This window comes from Choloepus didactylus, chromosome 2 (assembly GCF_015220235.1).
Source record: "Choloepus didactylus isolate mChoDid1 chromosome 2, mChoDid1.pri, whole genome shotgun sequence".
Lineage (NCBI taxonomy): Eukaryota > Metazoa > Chordata > Mammalia > Pilosa > Megalonychidae > Choloepus > Choloepus didactylus.
In genome coordinates this window covers 194,571,261-194,598,640 of record NC_051308.1, presented here as the reverse complement: position 1 = coordinate 194,598,640, position 27,380 = coordinate 194,571,261, and the positions used below count along the sequence as shown (strand labels likewise).

Sequence of the window (27,380 nt, the reverse complement as noted above, 5' to 3'; positions counted from 1 at the left end):
CACCTTTCCATAATTTTTTGCAGTTAATTGAATTTTTAAACACAGTAAAGAATCAGTTAATGGTAAATCCAGAGAGGTGGTTAATTATTGTTAACATTATATTAGCTCTATGTCAGAATCTTTTGGGGTTTTTTTTTTTTTTCTTTTTTCCTATCTTTCCTATTTCTCCTTCATGTGTACAGTTTTTCTGAGCTGTCCAGAATCTTAATGCCTGTTCAGTGTAATTTTCTCTTTTTAAAGGACATTTTAAAAAATGTTTGAATTTCTTGATTATGTAATATGAGTTATTTTCTTTTCATAGGCCTTGTACTCTTTGGCAAATTTCACCTCTCTGCCTCTATTGTTTAATCTCTAAAATGAAGAGGTTGTATTAAATCCTGTCTGTGATCTGTTCCACCTTTTTAAAAAAAAGTGTTAGATTCTATTTTTAGCTTTGTTAGGTATGTAACTAGAGCACTTGAGATTTGAGTAACACTGCAAGGAATGTCTTAGCGTAGATACATTTTATAAATGTAGTGCTATGAGATCTGGGAAAGCTGCTTTTATAGGTTTAACTTTTGTGTAAACTTGAGCTCTTACCTCCATGAATGTATTGCCAAACATTTCACACCAGGAGGATTTATTCATGTATTTTCATTTATGATAATATTTGCATAGTACTTTAGTATTTAAAGACACTTTCACAAACATCCCATTTATTCCTCACTACCATTTTGTACGGAGATAGAAGTTTAGCTCCAATTTTATAGAGAAGGAAACTGAGAAGTTAATTGATTTTCCTAAGGCCACATAGCTAGTATGTAGCAGAGCCAGGACTGACTTTCTGCCAGCCCAGTATTCACAAGTCATGCTAGTAGTTGAAAGGAAAATAATGCTTAAGTATCTCATTTGAGTTAGTGATTCCAATGCAGATCCATTCATTTGTTCAGTCCATTTAGTGACTACTTATCTGAATTTTTGTTTTGTTTCTTAGAATAGCTTTACTGAAGGACCTAAAATGGAAGAAATGGGGGGTTGGGTTTACTTACCTTTCTAGGCCTTGCTTTTTTTTTTTTAAATAGAGCTCTAGCTCCTTGCCCTTTAGAACAAGCCATTTGTCATGTTAGCCAGGCCTTAAAGCAAATACATTCAAGAAGCTTGCCTTTTTTGTTTGGCATCTAGGGGTCTCTGAAGAGTAGTTGGTGATATTTTAAAATAAGAAAAATAAATAACTGCTCACAATTCATGCCAAATAGTTCAGTATATGTACCCTTTGGCAAGTCACTACCTTCTCGACCTTCTTCTTCACCTGTAAAATAATTGTGGTTGGGGAGAATGAGGAAAAAGGGATTAGATAATCTCAAAGGTTATATTAGATGCTTAGTCCTGGAAGCCTGACTTGGTTGAATCAGTAATAGAAAATACAGGAGAAAGCACAGACTATGCAGAGATTCACATGGAGTAATGAAATGAGGAGCCAGAGATTGTCTAGTATCTGAATTTTCTTATAGGTACCTGTGAACTCAGATGACATTTACCTGCCTTTTAATCCCATTCTTTAATTTCAAGGCTAGACTTGGGACTAAATATTTCTCTCTGGACATGTAGTGTCTTTCTCTAGAGGCAAACAAGTATTTTAAGTACACCTAACAATAAATTTGTTCTTCACTGTTCATTTATTCATCCAATAAACATTTAGTGCCCACAATATAGTAGGCTCTATTTTAGGCTCTGGAAATTCAACAGTGAACAAAACAAAGTGTTTTTTTCTATGGAATTTATATTCTATAATAGCTAACATTTATCAAGCAGTTGTTATATGCTAGTCACTGTTCTAAGTGTGTTGCATACATTAGTTTGTTTAATCTTGACAACAACACTGTATGGTTGGTACTGTTATTGTCTGGATTTTACAGATTGTGAAACTGAGGTGCAGGGAAGTTAAGTACTTTGCTGAGGGTTATATAGTTTTGTTAAGTGGTAGAGCTGTCATTTTAATCTAGATAGTGTGACTCCCGAGTCCATACTTGTAATCATAGTACTATTCTGTCCTTTAGAAAGATGTTAATATAAATTTTCTTTCTAATCTTTGAATTGCCAAGTTCGTAATCATTGTAGTCACCTGATTTCTGGGCCAATCTTTAGAAGAAAATCACCCAGGGATTAAAAAGAGCACTTTCAGAGCCATGTGTTCCACTGGTAGAATTTGTCAGTCTTAGGAATCTTTCAGGTAGGAGATGAATCTTGAGCCTGATTGATATGACTTAGAACTAAGACTGCTATATAAAGCCAGGACCCTGAAAAGGCCCACATCACTTATGAAAAGGTGGCCTAAAAGATATCTGCCTAATGGTGTAGGGATGCAAGGATGCTTGTTTGTCTAGACATGGAGTCTGGATGGGAAAAGTCTTTCTTGAGAATTTGCAGTTCTGGGCTTGCCCTCCTATGTGTCTGAGGCTCTAATTTATATTACTTTTGCAAGATAGTGGCTAGTAAATGGGAAAGGAACATTTACCGATTATCTTCTCTATGTCAAGCATTTTGCTGGAACTTTAAATGCATTTTCTCACATCATCCTAACAACAGCATCATTAGCTAATTACTAATATCCCCATTTGTATTAGTTTTTTGGCTGCTAAAACAAATACCATGCAATGGGTTGGCTTCACAACAGGAATGTATTGGCTCATGGTTTCAGAGGCCAGAAGTCTGCTTCTTCCTTAGGCCAATCTGGCCAGCAATCTTTGGGGTTCCTTGGGTTTTCTGTCACTGGGCAGTGCACTTGGTGGTGTCTTCTTTCTCCCCTGAGTTCCACTGACTTCCAGCTTCTGGCTGCTCTTACTGCTTCTCTTCTGTGTCCAATTTCCCTTGTTTACAAAGACCGTAGTCATGTTGGATTAAGGCCCACCCTCTTTCTTAACCTTAACTGATAACATCTTTGTAGGTCGTATTTACAAATGGGTTCGCAGCCACAGGACCAGGGGTTGAGACCTGAACATGACTTTTGTGGGGAACATGATTCAGTCCCCAACAAAATTCTGCAAAAGACAGAACTGAGAGTCAGAAAAGCTAAATTGCCCAGTGTGGTACAGCTAGTATTAAAATCCAGCTTCAGTATTCTTTCTGCTAACTATGATTCCTCTGGAGAAGTCACTTCATTTTTGTGCCTCAGCTTCCTTATCTACAAAATTAAATTTGTAATGCTTTTCCTTTCACTTCATCACAGTTTTGTATCAAATGAAATAAAGCATGTGAATGTGCTTTGTTTACTCTAAGACATTGTTACCAGCATCATCCATAAAGCATTTTTTTCTTGAAATTAACAAAAAAATAGACTTCATTATTTAGAGATTCTGAAGTACACAGGGTCTGTTTTTGAGGAATTTAGGCATTTTTAATACTCTTTATATTAGATATTTCTTGAAGTAGTGTCATGAAGAGAAAATGAGTTTTGAGACAAGCCATCTATTTAGTAATTTACTATTTCATTCAGCAAAAATTTATTAAATATATGTTATAGGGCCTCATTTCCCACATATAAAAGATGTGTGATCTATTAGGGTCCCTTTCATTTTTCATAATATTAGCAGCAGTGGAAGTCCAGGTCCATTCCAACAGTTGACCTCAATTATAGTGTGTCCCCTCCTCCCACCCTATGGAACCTAGAGGGGCCACTGCTCGGAATGTTAAAATGCATCTTTACCATGACCTTGGCAATACAATAATAGAATGTAGCTTTAAATATATAAAACAAACAAACCAACAAAATAGGTAACAAAGTCATGAAAAAGTGACTGAGCTATGAAGTTTTTGTGTCCCTTCTCCCTCACCAAATGGACTATGGATGAAAAACATTTGAGAACCACTAACTTTCCTTGAAGTCAAAGTTTAGAGGGGAGACAGCCATCTAAACAAATAAAAGTGGGTAATTATAATAGAACTTTGTATGAAGCATACTGTGATTACATCTGCCTGTAAATGGGTATGTGAGGGGCAGCTTCATGGAGGAGTGGGATATGTGCTGGCTCTTGTAGGATGAGTAGGAATTTGATAGATGGATAGAAGGGGAAGGGCATTCTAAGGAGAGGAAACAACATGTGTAAAGAAAGGGAAGCATTATTGCTACCAGTAACTTTCCTTTTCTGAACTCAATTTCCTGAACAGTAAAGATCCTTCATGTAATCATGATGATTGTTTTGAAAGGACTTTATAAAATGAAGTGTTAGACAGATGTAATGGTGGAGATTCCCCTTATCACTTATTTTTCTTTCCTTCAGTATTCAAGAGCCTTCTTTATCTGCACTAAGCAGTGTCATGTAAGACTTCTTCTGAACCTTTCAGTACAGTTATTCTTTTCTTGTTTTTTTTGTTTTGTTTTGTTTTATTTTTGGTCTCTTCAAGGTCCGGCTCTGTGGTATCTAAAGATAGGAGCAGAAAAGAAGATACTTGTGTATTACCTAGCTTTAGTAGATAGCTAATCCTTTAAATGTTTATGTAAATATATGTAACTATTTAAGTTGTGAACTATGTGGTCTAGTATCAGAGGAGTGTCATAATCCAGGGAATATAAACCCATAACCCCAAAGTCCTTTTGAAACAACTCAAAACCGTTATTTGCATATTTTGGAACACTGGGAAGTAGAATAGAGAGTTCACAGATATACTTCTCAAAATTCCCTTTTTACTTCCTATATACTTCCCTCACGCATCATAGCTGTTCCTGTTCTTTCTCCTAAAAACTCCCTTAGGACTCCTTTGCCAATCCAATCCATTATTATAAGATGGCAAAAGCTGGGGAATGACAAACTACATAGGGAAGTCATATAAGAGCAGTGGTGAGGAGAGAAGGCAAGATGGCGGCATAGAGAAGAGTGGAAGCTAAGTAGTCCCCCTGGAACAACTACAAAAAACCAGAAACAACTAGTAAATAATCCAGAATAACTGCGGGGGGACAAACGAGACCAACTACTCATCATACACCAACCTGAATTGGGAGGAATGCCCGAGAACACAGCATAAAATCTGTAAGTAAAACCTGCGGATCCAAGTCGTGAGACCCCCTCCCCCATAGCCCGAGCTGCAAAGCCTCGTGGTGCCAGAGAGAAGCTCTCTCCCAGCAAACGAATATAGCTCAGCTGAGCTCCAACTGGGGGTTTAAGTAGCGAGTGTGAACTGCTCACTACAGGTACACATCCCCAAAAAACAGACAGATGCTTTGGGTGACGACTGACCTTGGAGAGCTGGGGGGTCGCCTTGGACTGGGTCTGAAGGGGACTATCTGTTTTTTTTTTTTCGGCTCAGTAGAGAAAGCCCCAGTCATTTTCAGTTTCCAGGGCTTTGACTCGGGGAAGGGTGGAGACAGCACAAGCAGAGAGAGAGAGACCATTGAAATGCTAATGACCTCCCCCTAGGGAGTCTATCTTCTCTAAGAGGAAAGGGGTGGGGCCCTTTCCATTGAGAACCAGACCCCAGAGCCTGGGGGAACACAGCCATACCTCCTCACACCAGCCAAGAATTATAGGCTAACAGGCATCACCTGCTGGGCAGAAAAGCACAGTGACCTGAGGCATCAAAGGGTGGAGCAATTTTCTAAGACACACCCACAGGGAAACCAGATACTGAATATTTCTTCCCTCTGGGACCTGAGCCTGTTCTGGTCTGGGAAAACCTGATTTGGATAACCAAGGAAACCATGCCTAGACAACAGAAAATTACAACCTACACTAAGAAAAACAAAGTTATGGCCCAGTCAAAGGAACAAATGTACACTTCAACTGAGATACAGGAATTTAAACAACTAATGCTAAATCAAATAAAAAAGTTTAGAGAAGATATTGCAAAAGAGATAGAGGCTGTAAAGGAAGCACTGGGCATATACATGGCAGAAATCAAAAGTTCAAAAAAACAACTAGTAGAATCTATGGAAATGAAGGGCACAACACAGGAGATGAAAGACACAATGGAAACATACAACAGCAGATCTCAAGAGGCAGAAGAAGACACTCAGGAACTGGAGAACAAAACACCTGAAAGCCTACACGCAAAGGAGCAGATGGAGAAAAGAATGAAAAAATATGAGCAACATCTCTGGGAACTCAAGGATGAAACGAAGTACATAAAGTACGTATCATTGGTGTCCCAGAAGGAGAAGAGAAGGGAAAGGGGGCAGAAGCAATAATAGAGGAAATAATTAATGAAAATTTCCCATCTCTTATGAGAGACATAAAATTACAGATCCAAGAAGCGCAGCGTACTCCAAACAGAAGAGATATGAATAGGCCTACGCCAAGACACTTAATAATCAGATTATCAAATGTCAAAGACAAAGAGAGAATCCTGAAAGCAGCAAGAGAAAAGCAATCCATTACATACAAAGGAAGCTTAATAAGACTATGTGCGGATCTCTCAGCAGAAACCATGGAGGCAAGAAGGAAGTGGTGTGATATGTTTAAGATACTGAAAGAGAAAAACCGCCAACCAAGAATACTATATCCAGCAAAGCTGTCCTTCAAATATGAGGGAGAGCTCAAAATATTTTCTGACAAACAGACAATGAGAGACTTCGTGAACAAGACACCTGCCCTACAGGAAATACTAAAGGGAGCACTACAGGGTGATAGAAGACAGGAGTGCGTGGTTTGGAACACAATTTTGGGAGATGGTAGCACAACAATGTAAGTACACTGAACAAAGGTAACTATGAATACGGTTGAGAGAGGAAGGTGGGGAGCATGTGAGACACCACAAGAAAGGAGGAGAGATAAAGACTGGGACTGTGTAACTTGGTGAAATCTAGAGTATTCAACAATTGTGATAAAATGTACAAATATGTTCTTTTATGAGGGAGAACAAACAAATGTCAACCTTGCAAAGTGTTAAAAATGGGGAGGCATTGGGGGAGGGATGCAATCAGCATAAACTAGAGACTGTAACTAATAGAATCATTGTATTATGCTTCCTTTAATGTAACAAAGGTGATATCCCAAGGTAAATGCAGATAAGAGGGGGGGATAGGGGAGGCATGTTAGACACCTGACATTGGTGGTATTGTCTGATTCTTTATTCTACTTTGATTTAAGGTTATTTTTCCTTTTGCTGCTTCCTAGCTGTCATTTTTTTTTTCCTCTTTCTTTTGCCTCTCTGCCTTCTTTGACTCTCCCTCCTGCCTTGTGGAAGAAATGTAGATGCCCTTATATAGATAGTGGTGAAGGTGGTGAACACATAAATGTATGACCATGCAGAGAACCATCGATTATTTACTTGGGATGGAATGTATGGTGAGTGAACAAAACCATATTAAAAAAAAATGGGTTGATGACAAAACCTCAAGGGCAATATACTGAGTGAAATAAGCCAGACACATAAGAACAATTATTGCAGGGTCTCACTGAGAGGAACTAATTATAATATGTAAACTCATAGACATGAAATTATAAGGTACCAAGATATAGGACAAGGCTTAAGAATGGGGAGTGGTTGCTTAGTATGAGCAGAATGTTCAATTAGGATGAACTTAAATGTTTGGAAATGAACAGGGGTGTTGGTAGCAAGATGTGAGAATAACTAACAGCGCCGAATGGTGTGTGAATGAGGTGGAAAGGGGAAGCTCAGAGTCATATATGTCACCAGAAGGAAAGTTGGAGGTCAAAAGATGGGAATGTATAAAACTGAATCCTATGGTGGGCAATGTTCATGATCAACTGTACAAATACTAGAAATGACTTTCATGAACCAGAACAAATGTATGACAATACAATTAGAAGTTAATAATAGAGGGGCATATAGGGAAGAACTATATACCTATTACAAACTATATACTACAGTTAGTAGTATTTCAACATTTTTTCATAAACAGTAACAAATGTAGTATATCAATACTACAAGTCAACAATTGAGGGGGGTGGGTTAGGGATAGGGGAGGATTAGAGTTTCCTTTTCTTTTTTTCTTTTTTCATCTTTCACTTTTATTTCTTGTCTGAAGTAATGAAAAGTTTCTAAAAATTGAACAAAAATTAAGTGTGATGGATGCACAGCTATATGAGGGTACCCAGGGACAAGTGATTGTACACTTTGGATCTTTGGATAAGTGTATGTTATTTGAACAATCTCAATAAAAAAGAAAAAAAAAAAAAGAGCAGTGGTGAGAAGTTACATTATGGCCAATATAGGAAAAATAAAAGTGTAGAGTATACCATACATGTTATTTATTTCAGAGGTAGCTTTCTCACTTTACATTCTGAAACAAGTTTTCAGGCAATATCATTTCCTGTTCATGTATAGATGTATAATTGAAATACTTCCTATACAGTTTTTTATCTTAGATTAATATTTTCTGTTAGCCTTTTGCCATGTCATTGAAAGTTATTTAGAAATACATAAATTGCTGCTAATTTTCTAGAGTTCATATTTAATTGCTTACCATTTCCCCCTATTTTAGACATTTATGTGTGTTAATTTTTTACTAGAAAAGCTGTGATAAATCTCTGTATAAATATCTTTGTTCATATCTGTTTCTTTTTTCTTTTTTTTTTTTTTTTGTAGATTCCTGAATGAGGAATTACTGGATCAGGGAGTATGGGTATTTTTAAGACTGTTATTAAGTCCTTTAGGTCCAGAAAAATTGTGCCAATTTATACTGGACCCACCTGGGCTAATTTTATTTGAATAATTCACAATATCAGGATTATGTCATTTTTGAGAAAATATCATGTTAACCAAAATAACTAAATAAAGATGGACTGCTCTGTTCTTTCAGGCTGAAATTGGTTTTCCTGTTTACCATAGGGTATCTTTTCAGCCATTGCTCAGGGACCATGTCATTTTTCCTGTTGTACTTGTGATAGTTAATTATAGTGCTGAGTCATCTCTTTTTATCTCTCTCCCTCTGAGAATTTATCCATTTCAGCTGTCACCACTAGGGGGTAATAATTCAAACCTGTATATTCAGCTTAGTTCTTTCTTCAAATCATTAGTTCCATTTCTTTTAAGTTGCCTTAGACAACTCTCCATGATCATAATAAATTCTCCTGAAGAAATAGTCCCTTGTCAGGTCAGTGAGGTCATGGGAGTATTAATCACTATTTTATTTATTTTCTTTTTGTTTTGACAATTTCAGACTTACACAAAATTGTAAAAATAGTACAAAGAATTCCCATGTGGCTTTCACCCAGATTCCCCAAATGTTTAATATTTTAACTCTTGTGCTTTGTTGTGTTATCTCTCTTTCTACACAAACACATTCCCCACCATCCCCCCCACCCCCCCTCCTGGCTAGCAATTAATTTAAATCTTGGGAGTTATTTTTCATCCTAACCCCTTCTCTCGCCTTCATCTGAAGGGGCTCTATGTGATAAAAGAAAGTGCATCACCTTTGGAATTAAAAGCCTTGGTTCAAAGCCCAATTCTGTCACATACTAACTAGATGGATTTGACTAAATTATTCTTTGTGAACTCCAGTCTCTCTATATCCAAAGTGGTCTGTACCAGTCTCACAAGACTGTTGTGTAGGCTAAATGAAATAGTATATGTCAAAAGTATTTTGTATGAATGTTGGCCAGTCCTTCAGAGAACATTTACCTGTCTAGTAGAGTTCCAGGCATTGTGCTAGGTCCTGGGGATTCATAGATAATCAGCACCTTTCCTGTTTGGTCACTTACTACATTTTGTCAGTTTTTCCTTCAAAATATTTCTCACTTTTGATTTTTTTTCCCTGTTTTAATTGCTTCTACCCTAATCCATAACATCATTACCTCATGTCTGGGCTATTGTAACAACCAGATGGTCCCCAAATTATATTTGGGCATTTTATCAGTGCCAGACCAATAATCTTTCTAATTGCTTGAGAGGAAGCATGTTGTAGTGGAAAAAGTATGGATTTGGTAATCAGTAGATCTGAGTTTGTGTCCTGGCCCCACTTTTTACAGGTATTGTGACACTGGGCAAGTTCCTTTACCACTCGGTCCTAATTTGAACTTGTTAGTTTATTTTCTTATACAGGTGAATACCATGGATTATGCTGAATGCTAGGGATATAAAGAAAAGGTTAATAGGTTCCTTGACCTTGAAGAGTTCATGGTCTAGTGGAGGAGGCAAACGCAAACATAGTCATAAATAACAATAGTTTAACATAGACTTGTAAAAGAAAACTGACTTTGGAGTTAGACATAAAGGGCAGGATATATAGAGTTAAAAGCATAGACTTAAATCTGGGGTCAGATTGTCTGGGGTCTAATTCTGACTCTTGCACTTATTATCTGTGTAACATTGGGCAAATTACTTAATCTCTCAAAGCCTCAGTTTCCTCATCTATGCAATGGAGATACCAATGGAAATTTATTTGTAGGTTTCTTATTAGAAAAAATAAAATTATGTAGGCAAAACACTGAGCATAGTTTTTGGTACATAGTAAGTTTTAAATAATTATGATTGTGTTATTATATTATGGTTATTTGAGAGCTTGAAAATGTAAGTTTTGGACTTAGTCTTGGAGTTCCAGTTTAGTAATATGCTGACTGTATGAATATGGGAAAGAGATTTATACTTAAGCCTCAGTTTCCTCATCTTTAAATCATATATTGTGATGGTGCTTGGCTCATAGGATGTAGAAATAGAATGAGCTAATGATCCAAAGACCTCTCTAACAGAACCTAATACATAGTAAGTATATCATAGTAGAGAGCTCTTGAGATTTTATTTTTTCTTTGCCATCTGCTGGCTGTTTATCTTGGCTATGTGTATTGATCCTTCTGAGCCTCAGTTTGCCTACCTGTTTGGTTTGAGGATTGCAAATATATATAAAGTGCCTTGATTAGTGTATGGCACCACACATTTGTCATTCAATATGTAATAGCTGTTATTAATGATACAGCCTAATTTCTCAGGTGCTGAGAGTAAAATTAATTTTGCCTTGGAAAATTAGGAAAGGCATCACAGAATTAAAGATTTGAACTGAATCTTGAAGATTTTGCCATGTGTCTAAACAGAGGCTCAAAAGTGTGTAGTTTCCTTTTGTGCTGAGAGAACAGCAAGTAGTAGGTTAGTTAGTTTGGTGTATCTGGCAGTAACATGTATGGGAGGAGTGGGAAATGAGGCTGGAGAGGAAAGTTAGAGCCAAGTAGTAAAACAGTTTTGAATATCTTGCTAACGAGTTCATACTTTATTCTCAGCATCTCTGTTTTTCCAACTTTTTAATTCTAACAGGAGAGGAAACTAAATTTGTTGTGGGATAGGGAAGGGACTTGCTTGAAACCAGTGTTACAAACAGGGATTTCTTGGTAATTATGGGTTTTATCTTAAAAATTCGTGCAAAGTTTACCTTTTTCATAAAATATTTGTTGCAAAATAAAAATATTTTGTTAGTTACTGCTTACATAATTTAACTCCCTCTGTTTCTAGTCTCCTACACCCTCCTCCCCTCAAATAATCTTCTAGTCTGCCACCCCCTCCTCCCCTCAAATAATCTTTGAGTATGTTTGATGTTCTAAGAAGATGTGCCACATTCATCTTGTAGCTTTAGTCCTCTGGGACACCTTTGCTGGGAACCCCTTGTATGTGTTCCCAGCATGAGAACTGCGGTTGTAGACGATAAACAGCTTTTGAAAATTTTCAAGAAGGGGAGTTATAGGATCAGAGCTGCGCGTTAAACAGCTGGGTTGGGCCAGATTGAGTAGAAGCCATTTCAATTAATTAGAGGGAACTTTCCTGTTTGTTATTCCTAGAAATCATTTAGTCTTTGAACTTGGTGGATTGCCTCATCCAAATGAAGTCAGGCTTGACCTTGTCTCTCTGCTTTTCCAATAGGAGCTTTGTTTCTACTCTGCCTGGGGTGTGCTTAGTTGGTAATGGGAAAAACCTCTGAATAGGAATTTCCAAGAGATTAATTTTTAGACACCTAATACTAACTTTTGCTTTTATCCTTTCTTGTTATTCTTGTGAGGCAACTATTTGCTTAAATGTAAAATAGGAACACTGATCTCTCAGTACTTCTGTTAGCTTTGAAGCAGATCTCAGATATCTGAGTACAGCTCTAGTTCTGTCACTGGCTAAATATACAACCTTTCTGTTCCTCATCTTCAAGTGGGTTAACTATACTTGTCCATGTCACAGATCTGCTTTGAGTATCAGGAGAGATAATATACTTGGTATCAAAATATAAAGTTGAAAAGGCAGTAGTATCATGTAGTGGATAAGAGCAGAGGCTCTGGAGCTAGACTGCCTGGGTTGAAATCACGGCTCTGCTCCTTCCTAGTTGTGTGTTTCTGAACATGTTACTTTACTTCTCTGTGCCTCAGTTTCCTTATCTGTGAAATGGAGAGAATAATAACACCTACCTCATCGAGTTTGTTCCAGTCCAAATTAGTCCCAAGACCAAAGAACACGCCTGGCACGGAGTTACCCATAAATTTAATTAGGGACTTACAAAACAGGAGACAGTTTTTCCCTATGGCGGCGGGTCGGGAGAGTGAAGTCAGTATTCTGCCATTCCACAGACAGAAGAAGAGGCTTGCCGAGGTGGAGAGGGTTATAAAGGTTTGTGACAATGGAGTTTCTCACGACGTGTAGTTGCAACAGGATCTTGGGAGATTTGGTTACTAACAGTGATTAGAGGAGGGAAGTTTTAATGCTTTCCCACCCTGGGGTGGAGGGGCCTGTTACCTGGTCATGTAGGTGGCTGTGTGTATCTTAGTAATGGAGAGGAGGGCAGGGCGCCGAATGAGCCCTGGTACCTCACAGCGTGTTTTGTGAAGATTAAATAAACAAACACATATAAAATGCTTAGAACAGTGATCAGTAGATAGTAAGTGGTCATTAAGAGTTAACTTTTATTATTAAAAATGCTGTCTGTAACATGCCTACACAGTGCTTGACATATGACAGAAAATAATAAGATAGTTAAACTGGAAGTCCAGTGATCTGATTTGCCATTTACTGTGCAACCTAGGCCTCTCAGATTCTGTTTACAGATTTTAAAAAATCTTTTAATTGTTAAAATAACACAGATTGAAAAGGGGCATAAACATATAGCCCAATAAATAGTTAAAAGGTAAATGAGCACTTTGTAACCACTAACCATGAAAGGAGATAGGACCTTTCCAGATATCCCAGAAGATTTCCATGAACCCTCTCCAACACAAACTCCTCTTTCTCTCCAAAAGAAATGCCATTCTGACTTTTTGGTAATTGCTTGTTTACTTTTCATTAGTTTTATCATCTTATTGTACATCCCTAAAGTCTAAAGTTTAGTTTTGCCTTCTTTTTAAAAATATATGACTTTTAGGTTTCTTTTGATCTATAGGTTCCCCCTCCATCTCTCTTTCTCTCTCTCTCTCTTTTTTTTTCTCTTTCAATTTATATGTTGAGGAAGTGGATCACATGCCCTGTCCTTTACTTGAGATTTTGCTGATTGCATTTCTGTGGTATAGTTTTCCATTTTCTCTGTGCTCTATATTTCCTGCAATATGGTAGTTGGATCTAGGCATTTAATCTGATTCAGGTTTGATTTTTCTTTGGTGGGGATAGGGGTTGGGGAGTTGGGGGTGGGGAAAAGATTTCATAGGTGGTGGTGTAGTCATCAATAGGCACAAAATTTCTGTTTGTTTATTTTTGTGTCATTAGCAGCCAAAGATGCTTAATGCATACATCATAAATATATTAGTTGCAAAATGACAATATTCTAATACTGTCATTCCTTCTTCATTTATTTATGGAAATACTTCTATAAAGGGAAACTTCCCCTCACCTGCTATCTGGTTACTCAGTGGTACAGTTCATATAGGAAAGTCAGGATAAATACTTTAGCCTTTCTCTTTATTTATCAGTTTTTGATAGAAAGAGTTGGCTTTTTTGACCAAAACAGGGAAAAGAAAGGCAACAAAATAAGGTTTCAGTGGCCAAGAGGTTTCAAATAGAGTTTAGAGGCTATCATGGAGGTTACTCTTATGCAAGCTCCAGCTAGATATTCCAAATGCTCACAGTATGCCATGCCCTAACCAACAGTAGTTCCCAAAATACTAAAGAATACCTCAGTACCTATCTGAGACTCTATAAAAGTTTCACTCACTAAATTTACTTTTGAGAAACTTAAATCCCCCAGAGTGTTCCTATGCCAGATAAGTCCCAAAACCCAGAGGCAACAGCCTCTCCAAGAAAATCAACCAGATGCATCCCCCTTCCTCATGTCAGCACCCCTTTTCAATATAAGTTAGGGTGGTCATTGCCCAGATATCCCTGAAGATTGAGACAGTGATCAAATGAGAGAGAGGGGTAGCCACTGACAAGATAGGATTTAACAAAGGATTACGAATACTGAATCTTTAGATAAATAATTTTTTTTTTAGTTTCTAGGGTACTAGAATAGCTAGAAGGAAATAACTGACATGGTGGAACTGTAACATATAACATGACTTCAAAATTTGCTCTATAGCTACTTTTTTTTTTTTCTTTTTTTTTTTTTACAGTTGTTCATAATATCCTCTTATAATTTTTTTAATTTCTTCAGGATCTGCAGTTATGTCACCTTTTTCATTCATTATTTTGTTTATATGGGTCTTCTCTCTTTTTGATTTTGTCAGTCTAGCTAGGGGCTTGTCAATCTTGTTGATCTTCTCAAAGAACCAACTTTTGGTGATATTTATCCTCTCTATTGTTTTTTTGTTCTCTATGTCATTTATTTCTGCTTTAATCCTTGTTATTTCTTTTCTTGTACTTGGTTTAGGATTGGTTTGCTGTTCATTTTCTAGCTTCTTCAGTTGATCCATTAGTTCTTTGATTTTGGCTCTTTCTTCCTTTTTAATCTATAGCTACTTTTTAAATTATACTTTGAAAGTTATCACATTTCTGTATATATGTTATATTTCACAATAAGGAAATAACTGAAATTGTGGTAAGGTAAACCATAACATTCTTTGAAATTTGCTCTCTGCTTATTAAATTGTACTTTGAAAGTTATCACTTTTTTGTATATATGTCATATTGCACAATAAAAAATGTAAAAAAAAAAAATTAAAAAAAGGAAGAGTTGGTTCCTTAGTGTCCTCTAAAGGTGACTAATTAGCTTTCATTTTGTAGCATTATGAACTAATGGATTGAAACATATTTGATGTGTTTTAATCCATTGCAGATATTATTCTTGTTTCCTAATCTTTGAAATGAGGGAATTGGATGAGATGACCTCTAACTAAGGTTAATTCACTTAAAAATTTTTTTTGATTCCATGACTTATTTTGTATTTGTCATGTGCAAGGCCATAAGCTAGATGTTACTGAAGCTATAAAGAAGGAAACCATGGTCTCAGTTCTCAAGGAATTTAACTTGTCACTGGGGCTAAATGACATACATGTAAAAATTAAACAACATTATACTAGTATTGGTAATAATGGCAGTAATAACAAATATTTATCAAATGCTTAATGTATGCCATCCATGATTCTAAGTTCTCTGGGTCTTGATTTAGCTCATTTAATCCTTACAACTTTATGAAATAGGTACTTTCATTATTGCTGTTTTAAGAAGGGAAAACTAAGGAACAGAATGGTGAGGTCACTTGTCTAATGTCACACAGTTAACAAATGAAAAGTTGGGATTTGCAGTCTAGTCCAGAGCCCAGGTACGTAACTGTTAAGCCCAGGACCTTAACTGTTAAGCAGGTCCTTAACTTCCCAACAGAAGAGCAACTGATGTAGAAAAGCTTTATGTTTACTAACAGGCATTAACATAGTGATTAGAAGGAATTTCTTTTAAAAAAGGATAATTTTGTGAGATCAAACAACTCCTTTTGTTCCTTGTTGAAGGTATTTTACCAGTTGCAAAAAGAAAATATTTTAGAATGGTTGATTGGCATATGGCAGACAATAATAATTCTGAGTATTCTAAGTATTACTCTCTGGGTATCTTCTGCCAAAATGGCTTCTAAAAATTATATACTCAGAAAGTTTATCCATCCTTCATTTATTTCCTTCATACCCCCCTCCCCCATTTATTTCTTTATTTCACACTATTTTGCAGCCATTCTCACAATCAGTTTTAGAACTCCAAAAATGAAAGCCTGTACCCATTAGCATTCTTCTCAATTTTCCTTAACCTCCCTCCTCCTAGCTCAAAGCAGCCAATACTTTCTGTCTATAGATTTGCTTATTCTGGACATTTCATGTAAATGAATCATATGATATGTGGTCTTTTGTGACTGGCTTCTTTCGCTTAGCATAATGTTTACAAGGTTCATCCATGTTGTAGCATGCAATAGTACTTTATTCTGTTTTATTGCTTAATAACATTGCATTTCATGGATAAATCACATTTTATTTATTTATAAATTTATGGACATTTGGGTTGTTTCTGCTTTTTGGCGATTATGAATAATGCTGCCTTGGACATTCATATACAGGTTTTTATGTGGACACGTTTTCATTTCTTAGGTATATACCTGGGAGTGGAATTGTTCTGTCAAATGGTAATTACCAAACTGTTTTCGAAAGTGACCGCTTATTTTACATTTCTGCCAGCAATATATGAAGGTGCCAAATTTCTCCACATCCTTGTCAGCACTTGTTATTGTACATTTTTTTGATTATAGCCATCTTGGTGGGGGTGAAGTGGTATCTCAGTTGTGAAGTGGTATCTTGTGGTTTTCATTTACATTTCCTTGATGGTAGTATATTAGGGTTCTCTAGGGAAGCAGAACCAACAGGAGAAAAATACGTGTGTGTATGTGTGTGTGTTGTGTGTGTGTGAGTATAATTCAGATATGAGGGTTTTTATAGGAATTGGCTCATGTGGCAGTGGGGATGGGCAAGTCCAAATTCCATAGGCAAGTCGTAAGCTGGGAACTCTGATAGAAGTCTTTGATGAATTCCCCAGGAGAAGCTGGCTGGCTGAAGTAGAGATGGAAATTCTCTTTTCTGAGTGCTGAAATTGTCACTTCTTTTAAAGCCTTCAACTGATTGCATGAGACGTCTGTCATTGTTGAAGACAGTCTCCTCAGTTGATTGTAGATGTAATCAGCCATTGATGTAATCAGTTTACTAAGGACTTAAGTCCCCGAAATATCCTCATGGTAAAACTCAGGCTAATGCTTGGTTTTTGAAATAACTGGGCACCAAACAACCAGACCAAGTTGACACATGAACTTAGCCTTAACAGTCCACCCCTTGTCAACTTGGCGGCCATACACATCTCCATAAACCATACTTAATTTCTAAATGAATACTCAACTGTCCTACCTACAACTAAAGCACACTAACTCCTCAGAAAAGGGTGCAAGTCCTTGGGTAATATTCATTCTTAACCTTGATATTCTAAAACTTAAAAGGACTACAATATGAAGCTGACACAACTTATGTCATATGATAAGGGGATAACATAGGGAAGAAAACAAAGATATTTGCTTTTTGTATTTATACAAACTTGAAAAATTTTCATAACCATTACAGTCCTCATTCCTGTAATTAGTCACGTGGTTTTAGCTCATATTTATAACTACCTTCTACTTCCCATTACATGTTCCCTTTACCCTCACCAAGCACTTCAGTTGGCCATGATTCTTTGCCTGGTGGGGTAATGCAAACTTTCATTCCTGAAGTTTCTGGGCCATTGGTAGTCCTGCCTTGATTGGGTTGCTGCAGTTTTCCATTGACTTTAATCACAGGGCATGGTAGTACTAAGAGATGCCCTAGGGGCTGTCCTGTATTCCAGGAAAACTCTTCTTTGCCTCCATTGTGTGGTTGCAGTCCTATTTCCCCTTGATAGGCAGGATCAATCACCCCGGCCAGTACAGTAATCTCCTTCCCTGCCTGTTGATTCGGAAGTATCAGGAGCACAAAGTGGCTGGGTGGCGATCATAACTTCCAGGTCAATATGGAATGATTGTGTCTCCTGGTGGAAGTACTCCTTTTGGAACTAAGACTTGTAGACCAGCAGAGCTTAAGGTTGCAGGGACAGGAAGCAAAATATTCCTAATGGCTCACTTGTTGTAATAGTGGGTGGTGCCTCTCCTATTTCCATCCCTTGATTCCTAGACCCATGAATCCTGGCTATGGGAGAAACAGCACCATAGAGTGGATGCTGATTTAGTGCATATACAGCCTCCTGGAGAACATTACCCCAGTCCTGCAAGAATTGCCACCCAGTTGGTGCTGTAATCGAGTCTTTAAAAGGCTATTCCACCAGTCTATCAATCCAGCAACTTCAGGATGATGGGGAACTTGGTAAGACCAGTGAATTCCATGAGCATGTGATCGGTCCTGTACTTCACTTTCTGTGAAGTGGGTTCCTTGATCAGAAGCAATGCTGTGTGGAATACCATGACAGTCTGTAAGTCCACAGATGGTAGTTTTGGCAGAAGCATTGCATGCAGAGAAGGCAAACACATATGCAGAGTGTGTGTCTATTCCAGTTAGAACAAAACACTGCTCCTTCCATGGTGTAAGTGGTCCAGTGTAATCAGCCTGCCACCAGATAGCAGGCTGATCACTTTGGGGAATGGTGCCATGTTGGGGACTGAGTGTAGTCTCTGCTGCTGGCAGATTAGGCACTCAGCAGTAGCTGTAGCCAGGTTGACCTTTGTGAATGGAGGTCCATGTTACTGAGCCTATGCAAATCCTCCATCCTTACCACCATGGTCACTTTGTTTATGAGCCCATTGGGCAATGACAGGAGTGGCTGGGAAATGAGGCTGACTGGTATTCACAGAACGGGTCATCTTATCTACTTGACTATAAAAATCTTCCTCTGCTAAAGTTACCCTCTGGTGAGCATTCAAAAATATCTTCACGTTTTTTGCTCACTCGGAAAGGTCTATCCATATGCCTCTTCCCAAGGCCTCTTTGTCACAATTTTCCGATCGTGTACCTTCCAAGTCCCTGACCATCCAACCAAACCATTGGTGCCAGCCCATGAATCAGTATACAAACGCACCTCCAGCCATTTCTCCTTCCAAGCAAAATGAACAACCAGGTGCATTGCTTGAAGTTTTGCCCACTGGGAGGATTTCCCCTCACCACTTTCCTTTAGGGATATCACAGAAAAGGGCTGTACTACTGCAACTGTCCACTTTTGGGTGTACCTGTATCTCATGCAGAACAATCTGTAAACCAGGCCCAGATTTTCTCTGTCTCAGTTACCTGACCATAAGGAACTTCCCCAGAGGCTATAGCTGTGGGCTGGGAAAGAGAAGGTAATGTGGAAGGAGTGGGGACCATAGGATTTTAGACCTCTTCCTCATGTTATGGAGTGCTACTGTGCACACCCAACTTTATGGCTTAGTGGGTCAAACAACACCCAGTTCATGATGGGCAGCTCAGGTCTCATGGTAACTTGGTGGCCCAGTAGCAGGCCAAAAGCTGTTTCTCAAAGAGAGAGTAGTTATCTTCAGAGTATGGCAGGGCTTTGCTACAAAATTCTAAGGATCTGCTCCATGACTGTCTTCCTGTGGGGCCTGCCAAAGGCTTCAGTCAAAATCTGTTTGCCACTGACACTTCCAGAACCATTGTATCTGCTGGATCATATGGCACAAGTGTCAGAGCAGCTTGCACAGCAGCCTGGACCTGCTGCAGAGGCTCCTCTTATTACAGTCCCCACTCAAAACTAGCAGCTTTTTAAGTCACTTGGTAAATAGGCTTGAGTAGCACACCCAAATGAAGAATATGTTATCTCAAAGAGGCCAACTAGGCATTGTGCCTTTTTTTTTTTTTTTTTTTTTTTTGGTTGTAAGAGGGGCCATATGTAACAGCTTATGCTTCACTTTAGAAGGGATTTCTTGACATGTCCCACACCACTGTACACCTAGAAATTTTGTTAAATTGGAAGGACCCTGAATTTTTGTTGGCTTTATCTCTCACCCTCTGACATGTAATAAGTCTAGAGTAGTTGCTACTTCTTGCTCACCAGGTCCATTCAACATGATATCATCAATATAGTAGACCAGTGTTGTCTTGAGGGAGGGAGAGACAATCAAGGTCCCTGCAGATAGATTATGACATGGGTTGGAGAGTTGATATATCCCTGAGGTAGGACAGTGAAGATGTATTGCTGGTCTTGCCAGCTGAAAGCAAATTATTTCTCGTGGTCTTTACTAACAGTAATGGAGAAAAAAGTATTTGCCAGATCAATAGCTGCAAGCCAAGTACCAGGGGATGTGTTGACTTGTTCAAGCAGTGATACCACATCTGGAACAGCAGTTGCCATTGAAGTCACCACCTTGTTAAGTTTATGATAATCTACTGTCATCCTCCAAGATCCATCTGTTTTCTGTACAGGCCACGTAGGAGGGTTGAATGGGAATGTGGTGGGAATCACCACCCCTGCATCCTTCAAGTTCTTGATGGTGGCATTAATCTGCAGTCCTTCCAGGAATGTGGTATTGCTTTTGGTTTACTGTTTTGCTAGGTAGAGGCAGTTCTAGTAGCTTCCACCTGGCCTTTCCTACCATGATAGCCCTTATTACTCTACAAGTCAGGGAAGCAATGTGGGGATTCTGCCAGTTGCTGAGTGTGTCTATTCCAATTATGCATTCCAGAACTGGGGAAATAACTACAGAATGGGTTTGGGGACATATGTGACACAGATCTAAGCTAAAACTCCATTGATCACCTTACATCCATAAACTCCTACTCTGGTGGACCACAGTGACATTTTGGGTCTCTTGGATGTAGTCACCTCCAAGCCAGTTTCTAAAAACCCCCCAAATTCTAATCATTTCCTTTTCCCCAATGCATAGTTACCGTAGTAAAAGGCCATAAGTCTCTTTGGGAAAGGCTGGGAGGAAAAAGAACAGTATAAATTTTTGGCAGTATGACAGGCCAATTCCCCAAGAGGACCTAGCCTTCCCTTCATTCAAGGTACTCTGGGTCTGTAAACTGTCTCAGGAAGGGGAACTGATGAAGGAGCTGTGACTTTATTTTTGTAATTCAAGTTAGACTTTTGTTCACTTGAGCTAGAACTCTTCTGTTTATGCAGATCGAGTAAGAATTTAGTAGACTGCACATCTATTTTACTTCTGGGTACCCCATGATCTACTCACCAATGTCATAGGTCTGTGCGAGTCAGACTATTTTGATTATTGCTTTGAGTCTCTTGTCCGTTATGGTAGTCACCCCCACTTTGTCTTTTGTCATTTAAGAGCTGCCACTTGGCTTCTGCCAACCCGGAATCCAGTCATCCCTGTTGTGTTTTAAGGATTCAGGTTCAGTGATAGCAGTTCCACAGTAATATCTGACCTACAGAGAAGAGCAACCACAGAGCTCTTCGGGATGATGGAGTTAGTCTCACAAATTTATTCCTTACGGTCTAGTGAAAGGTGTATCTTCTGGACATTACCAGAGCAGATGACCAGGTCTTCCATGATAAATCCACTCTAACATTCCAGTCTCTCTAGGCCCTTTGGATCCCCTCTTATACATTATGCTAGGACAGTCTGGCATTTTGATCTCAGGCAGTGTAGGCCACCCTTTGATCCATGCTTCAGCCAACCACCCGAACAAACTGTTAGAGCCCTTTCTAACCCCTTGAGTTTCAACATTGAATCCAGAATCTCTGTTTAGTGGGCCCATATCAATAAGTTCAGCCTGATCTCTAACTTTATGTTCATTCACCATTATCCCACACCCTTAATATGCATTCTCACACATATTCCCCTGATTTCTATCTATATAAATTGGAAAAATCATGCAGTTCTTTTGGAGTATAGTGCAGCTCCTCATGGGTCAGACTTTGTACCTCACCTTTTTGGGCCTGTTGGGACTTCAGTCTAGTTATAGGTCTGGAAGAAAGGGGTGGTGAGGGGTGGGTGGTGAGAAGAATTACAAGTGTCTTGCAAGCCAACTACCTCAGGAATAGATGCTTCGGAGTCTTAATTTCCAGTGATAACACATTAAAATATCAACATGTCCATGTTTCAACAGATTACAACACATAAACAGAAACAGGTTGTGATGGCCCTGGCAAAGGAGAAAATTAAAACACTAGCGCCATCAATGAGGAGGACCAGACCTGGGGCATACCAGACAAAGACTTGAAAAAAATGGTCCTAAATATGCTCAAAGATCTAAAGGAAAACAGGGACAAAGGACTAAAGGAAATCAGGAAAGTGATAGATAAATACAAAGAAAATATCAACACAGAAATGGGAATTATAACAAACAGGGTTGAAGACCATAGTAACAGAAATTAAAAATTCCCTAGGAGAGTTCAACAGCAGATTGGAACTGGCAGATGGAAGAATCAGTGAACTTGAAGATAAGGCTATTGAAATCATGCAATCTGAGGAACAGAAGGAAGAAAGAATGAAGAAAAATGAACAGAGCCTGAGGAACCTGTGAGGCACTATCAAGCATACCAATATATGCCTTGTGGGGGTCCCAGAAGGAGAAGAGAAAGAGAAAGGGGCAGAGACAATATTAAAGAAATAGTGACTAAAAACTTCCCAAATTTAGCGGAAGACATGAATATAGACATCCAGGATGCTCAGTGAACTCCAAACAGGATAAACCCAAAGCAACCCAACCTCAGGCATATTATAATCAGACTGTCAAATGCTGAAGATAGAGGATTCTGAAAGCCGCAACAGGAGAAAGCAACATGTCATGTACAAGGAAGCCTCAATAAAAATGCTGAATTCTCTCTCTCTTTTTTTTTTAATATTCATTTTATTGAGATATATTCACATACCACACAGTCATACAAAACAAATCGTACTTTCGATTGTTCACAGTACCATTACATAGTTGTACATTCATCACCAAAATCAATTCCCGACACCCTCATTACCACACACACAAAAATAACCAGAATAATAATTAAAGTGAAAAAGAGCAACTACAGTAAAAAAGAACACTGGGGGCCCTTGTCTGTTTGTTTGTTTCCTTCCCCCACCTTTCCACTCATCCATCCACAAACTAGACAAAGGGGAGTGTGATCCCCATGCCCCCCAATCCTACTGTCCCCCCTCATAAGCCACATTTTTACACAATTGTCTTCAAGATTCATGGGTTCTGGGTTGTAGTTTGATAGTTTCAGGTATCTACCACCAGCTACCCCAATTCATTAGAACCTAAAAAGGGTTGTCTATATTGTACATAAGAGTGCCCACCCAGAGTGACCTCTCAGCTCCTTTTGGAATCTCTCTGCCACTGAAGCTTATTTCATTTCCTTGCTGAATTCTCTTTTGAAACCATGAAGGCAAGAAGTTAGTGGACTGTCATATTTAAAGTGCTGAAAGCAAAAAACTTTAACCAAGAACTCTAAATCTGGCAAAACTGACTTTCAAAAATGAGGGAGAGATTAAAACATTCCCAGATAAACAAAAACTGAAGGAATTGTCACCACTAGACCGACTCTACAAGAGAATACTAAATAGAGTTTTACAGGGAGAATGGAAAGGACAGTAGACAATAGATCAAAGCCACATGAGGAAATAAGGATCTCCAGTAACGGTAATGACAGGAGTAAATACAAATGTCAGTACTATTACAGTTTTGATTTGTACCTCTACTTTTTATTTCCCACAAGATCTAAAAGGCAAATGCATCAAATGTAATGAGAAATCAGTGGTTTGGGACTCACAATGTATAAACATGTAATTTGTGATAAGAACTACATAAAGGTGGGGGATGGAGGTGTATAGGAACTACTGAAGTTAAATTGGTATCAAAGCAAATGAGATTGTTACAAATTCAGGATGTTAAATTTAGGCTCCGTAGTAACTATAAAGAAAATGTCAGGATATGCACACTCCTAGAGACAGAAAAAAGCAAAGAAAAGAAAGAGAAATTAAAAAGGCAATACATGATTCTGGGTGGGGTCTAACGGGAGGAAAGAAGAGTCAAAAAGACATTATTGGGATATATGAAAATATTGGAATATCGACTATAAGCTTTATATCAATATTAAATTTCTTGACCTTGAGAACTGCACTTAAGGTAGATACATATGTGAATATCCTTGTTCTTAATACTGTACAAAGCAGTATTAAGTGTTCAAGGAGGATGATGTATACAACCTACTCCCAGTGTTCATAAAATGGATTGATAAATGGACATACAGATAGATGCTGGATAGGTAGATGGCTCGATAGACTGATGAATAGAAAGAATGATAATGGCAAATGTGGCAAAAGGTTAAAATTGGTGGATCTGGGTATCTGGAGGGATGAGGATATGTTGGAGTTCTTTGTATGGGGTTTGTATTATTTTTGGAACTGTCCTGTAAGTTTTGAAAATATTTCAAAATAAAAAGTTTAAAATTAAAAAAATAATGTCATATGTGCAGTATAATGTAAGTTAAGAATTGGGCTTCCAAGTCAGTTCTTATTTTGAAGCAACAATTTGTCATTTCTTGTGTGTGGGTTGCTGAGAAAGTTGTTACTTTTCTGAGCCTCATTTTTCAGTTATGCAAAATGAAGATAATGCTTGACTATTTTATAAAATACGGGTGAGGGTAGTCCCGAAATAACTAGGTCCCTATCTGAGATTCTACCAGAGTGTTCCTATGCCAGACAAGTCCTAAAACCCAGAGGCAAGAGCCTCTTTAAGAACAACAACCAGATACAGTCCTATTCCCGATAATGTCGACAGCCCTTTACAATATGAACAAGTTAAGGTGGTCACTGCCTAGACACCCCTGAAGATCAAAAAAGTGATTAAACAAGAGGAAGAGGTAGCAACAGACAAGAAAGGATTTAACAGAGGATTAGGAATACTGAATCTTTATAAAAATATATATTTTTAGATGCTAGGGTATTAGAATAGCTAGAAGGAAATACTGAAATGGTGGAATTGTAACCCATAACATTCTTTGAAATTTGTTCTATATCTACTTGTTAAATTGTACTTTGAAAGATATCACCTTTCTATATATAGCTTATATTTCACAGTAAGGAAAGAACTGAAACTATGGAACTGTAAGACATAATTCTTTGAAATTACCTATATAATTACTTGTTAAATTGTACTTTGGAAGTTATCACCTTTCTGTATATATATTTTGCAGTAAGGAAACAACTGAAATTGTGGAACTGTAACCCGTAACATTCTTTGAAATTTTCTCTCTAACTACTTGTTAAATCATACTTTAAAAGTTATCATTATTATGTATATATGTTAAATTTCACAATAAAAAATGTATTAAAAATACAAGTGAGGAATAAATGAAGTAATGAATCACTCAGTAGAACAGCGTAGCCAAAGAGAAAGCACCTAGTGAATGGTAGCTGCTGTAATTATGTTTTAATTATATTATTGTTATTGGGGGAATTTAGAGTGTTTATTTCAATAATTAAAACACTTACATTTAAATCTTTGTGTTTGTTAGCTATTATTCCTCAGACTGGATCAACTCTTGAAGATGTTAACCGAGTATCAAATTCTTTTAGCCGAAGATAAATGTGCTGTATTTGAACCGTCAGGTTTGATTTTGTGAGAGATCAAGATGAAAAGCAAATTGGGGCTAGATTTTGGAAAACCAGACATCAGTTTGACAGTTTAAGAATTTTGTCTTTTATCTTTAGGTTGATTGAGTCCATTGGAGGTTTGAGCAGGGTAGGGACATGGATGGTAATTTAGGAGGATTAATCTACTGTGTCTCTGACATATGGTAGATATTGAGTAAATACTTGTTGAATGATAAATGAATGGTTCATTGTCTGCTTTTCTGGGAACTAACCTTTTGACTTTTGTGTTTCCTTTGTATTCCTTCCTGGGCTCCAAGGAGGAAGCGTCTCCCTCTTCCTTACTTGATATCTGCTTGAATTTCCTGACTACTCACCTCGAGAAGTTCTGTTCAGCAAGACAAGATGGAACATTGTGTCTTCAGGAACCTGGAGTTTTCCCACAGGAGGTGGCTGATCGGCTGCTTCAGACCATGGCTTTTCATGGTAAAAAAATAAACAGAAGGAAACAAAAATTGTGTGCAGTTAATATTAATTGGCATTGGATTATTTGAAGTACTGGTGTGGCCATTTGATTGTTTTCTGAGAAATAACAGAAAAAGCCAGATGAGCCTTGTTCCAGGAAAAGGAATTCATTTATTTATAGCTATCCTGCTGTTTACTGTATAAATTGGAATAAGCATTTTCTTTAGGACTTCTTCTGTTTTGAATCTGGGCAACCTGTTCTCTCTCACCCCTCCCCCCTTTTTTGGCTTAAAGAAGCCATTCTTGTGGCAGAAATAACTTCTCTAGCATCCAAAGTATGCTTTTAGAAGTCTGCTAGCATAAAATACCATACATTTTCATTTGACAGTGGGAGAATCAATACTGTTATGGAAACATAAACTATATATAAATGTTTCTGCTTTTGACCTTTGAAAATAAGAAATCATAGCTAATTTAGTACTTCTGTTTTCAAAAACATTTTAAAAGAAGTTAGGAAAGTCTCAATGCATCTGTGAAATTCTGGTTTTATATATTGAATATTTTCTTGTTACTTCTATTTAAATTTTAAGTTGAAAAAGATAGTATCTTTTGGGGTTGTAAACTCTGATAAGTAAGGAATACAATTTATCCACAGCTATAAAAGAGAATGAAAATTTGGCAATAATAATAGCTGCCATTTATTGACTACCTGTTATGTGGTAGGCATTTTGCATATATTTTTATTGAATTTTCTCAACAACCCTATAAGATAGCTATTATTTTCCCTTTTTATATACAAATAAGGTAACAAAGATTCAGGGAAGTAACTTGCTGAGAGTCACACCTGCTCGTAAATGGTAGAGTCCTGGTTCAAATGCAAGTCTGATTCTAATTCTATGCCCTTCTCACTGTGCCACATAGACTTACTACACCTACATTAGAGGTATCCCTGCTCCTAGATGCCAGAAGATGGTTTACACTTTGGCTGTGACTTTAAAAAAAATGTATATAATTAATAAGTATGATGGCACATAATGCATTCCAAAGAAGAGTGGAGAGAAGTGAGGCTGTAATTAAAATTAGTCTGAGGTGTTTTGGAATAATTTTGTAGAGGACCTCTACACTTCTTGGTTTTCACTATGGTGCTCAATTCTGTAGTCTCTTAGAATTTTTCCAACCTGTCATAGGAACTAGGATAAATGTCAATAGATACTATAAATGTTAAAGGTCCCTTACAAGGCTGCACAACAATTTAACAGATTATTCCAGTGATGACGGTTCTTTCTAGTCTTAATTTAATGATTATACTCAATATATTCCATTTTTCCTAAGAAATACAGCTAGTATTGTAAATCGAAAGAATAACTGTTAAGTTTTAATTTTGTGAGATTCAATTATCCTTTTGAAATATATCCTTTTGAAATATAACTACCAATAGCTAATAATAGCAGCTAACATTTATTGAATGCTTATTAAGGTGTCAGGCATTTTGCCAAATGCTTTTTATGGCTATAATAATGGAAGTGGTTTTAATTAAGTGTAACTAAATAATTGTCCTTCT

The 27,380-nt window shown here is 37.7% G+C and overlaps 1 protein-coding gene across 2 annotated transcripts in view; it reads left to right on the top strand.

Moving 5' to 3' along the window:
* ZYG11B (zyg-11 family member B, cell cycle regulator) overlaps window positions 1–27,380 on the top strand; it is a 129,837-nt gene that overhangs the window by 11,057 nt on the left and 91,400 nt on the right. For both annotated transcript variants that reach the window (XM_037827216.1, XM_037827217.1), the window contains one exon: window positions 25,675–25,840. In XM_037827216.1, coding sequence (XP_037683144.1) covers window positions 25,675–25,840 — 166 coding nt within the window. The remainder of the gene's footprint in view (window positions 1–25,674; window positions 25,841–27,380) is intronic.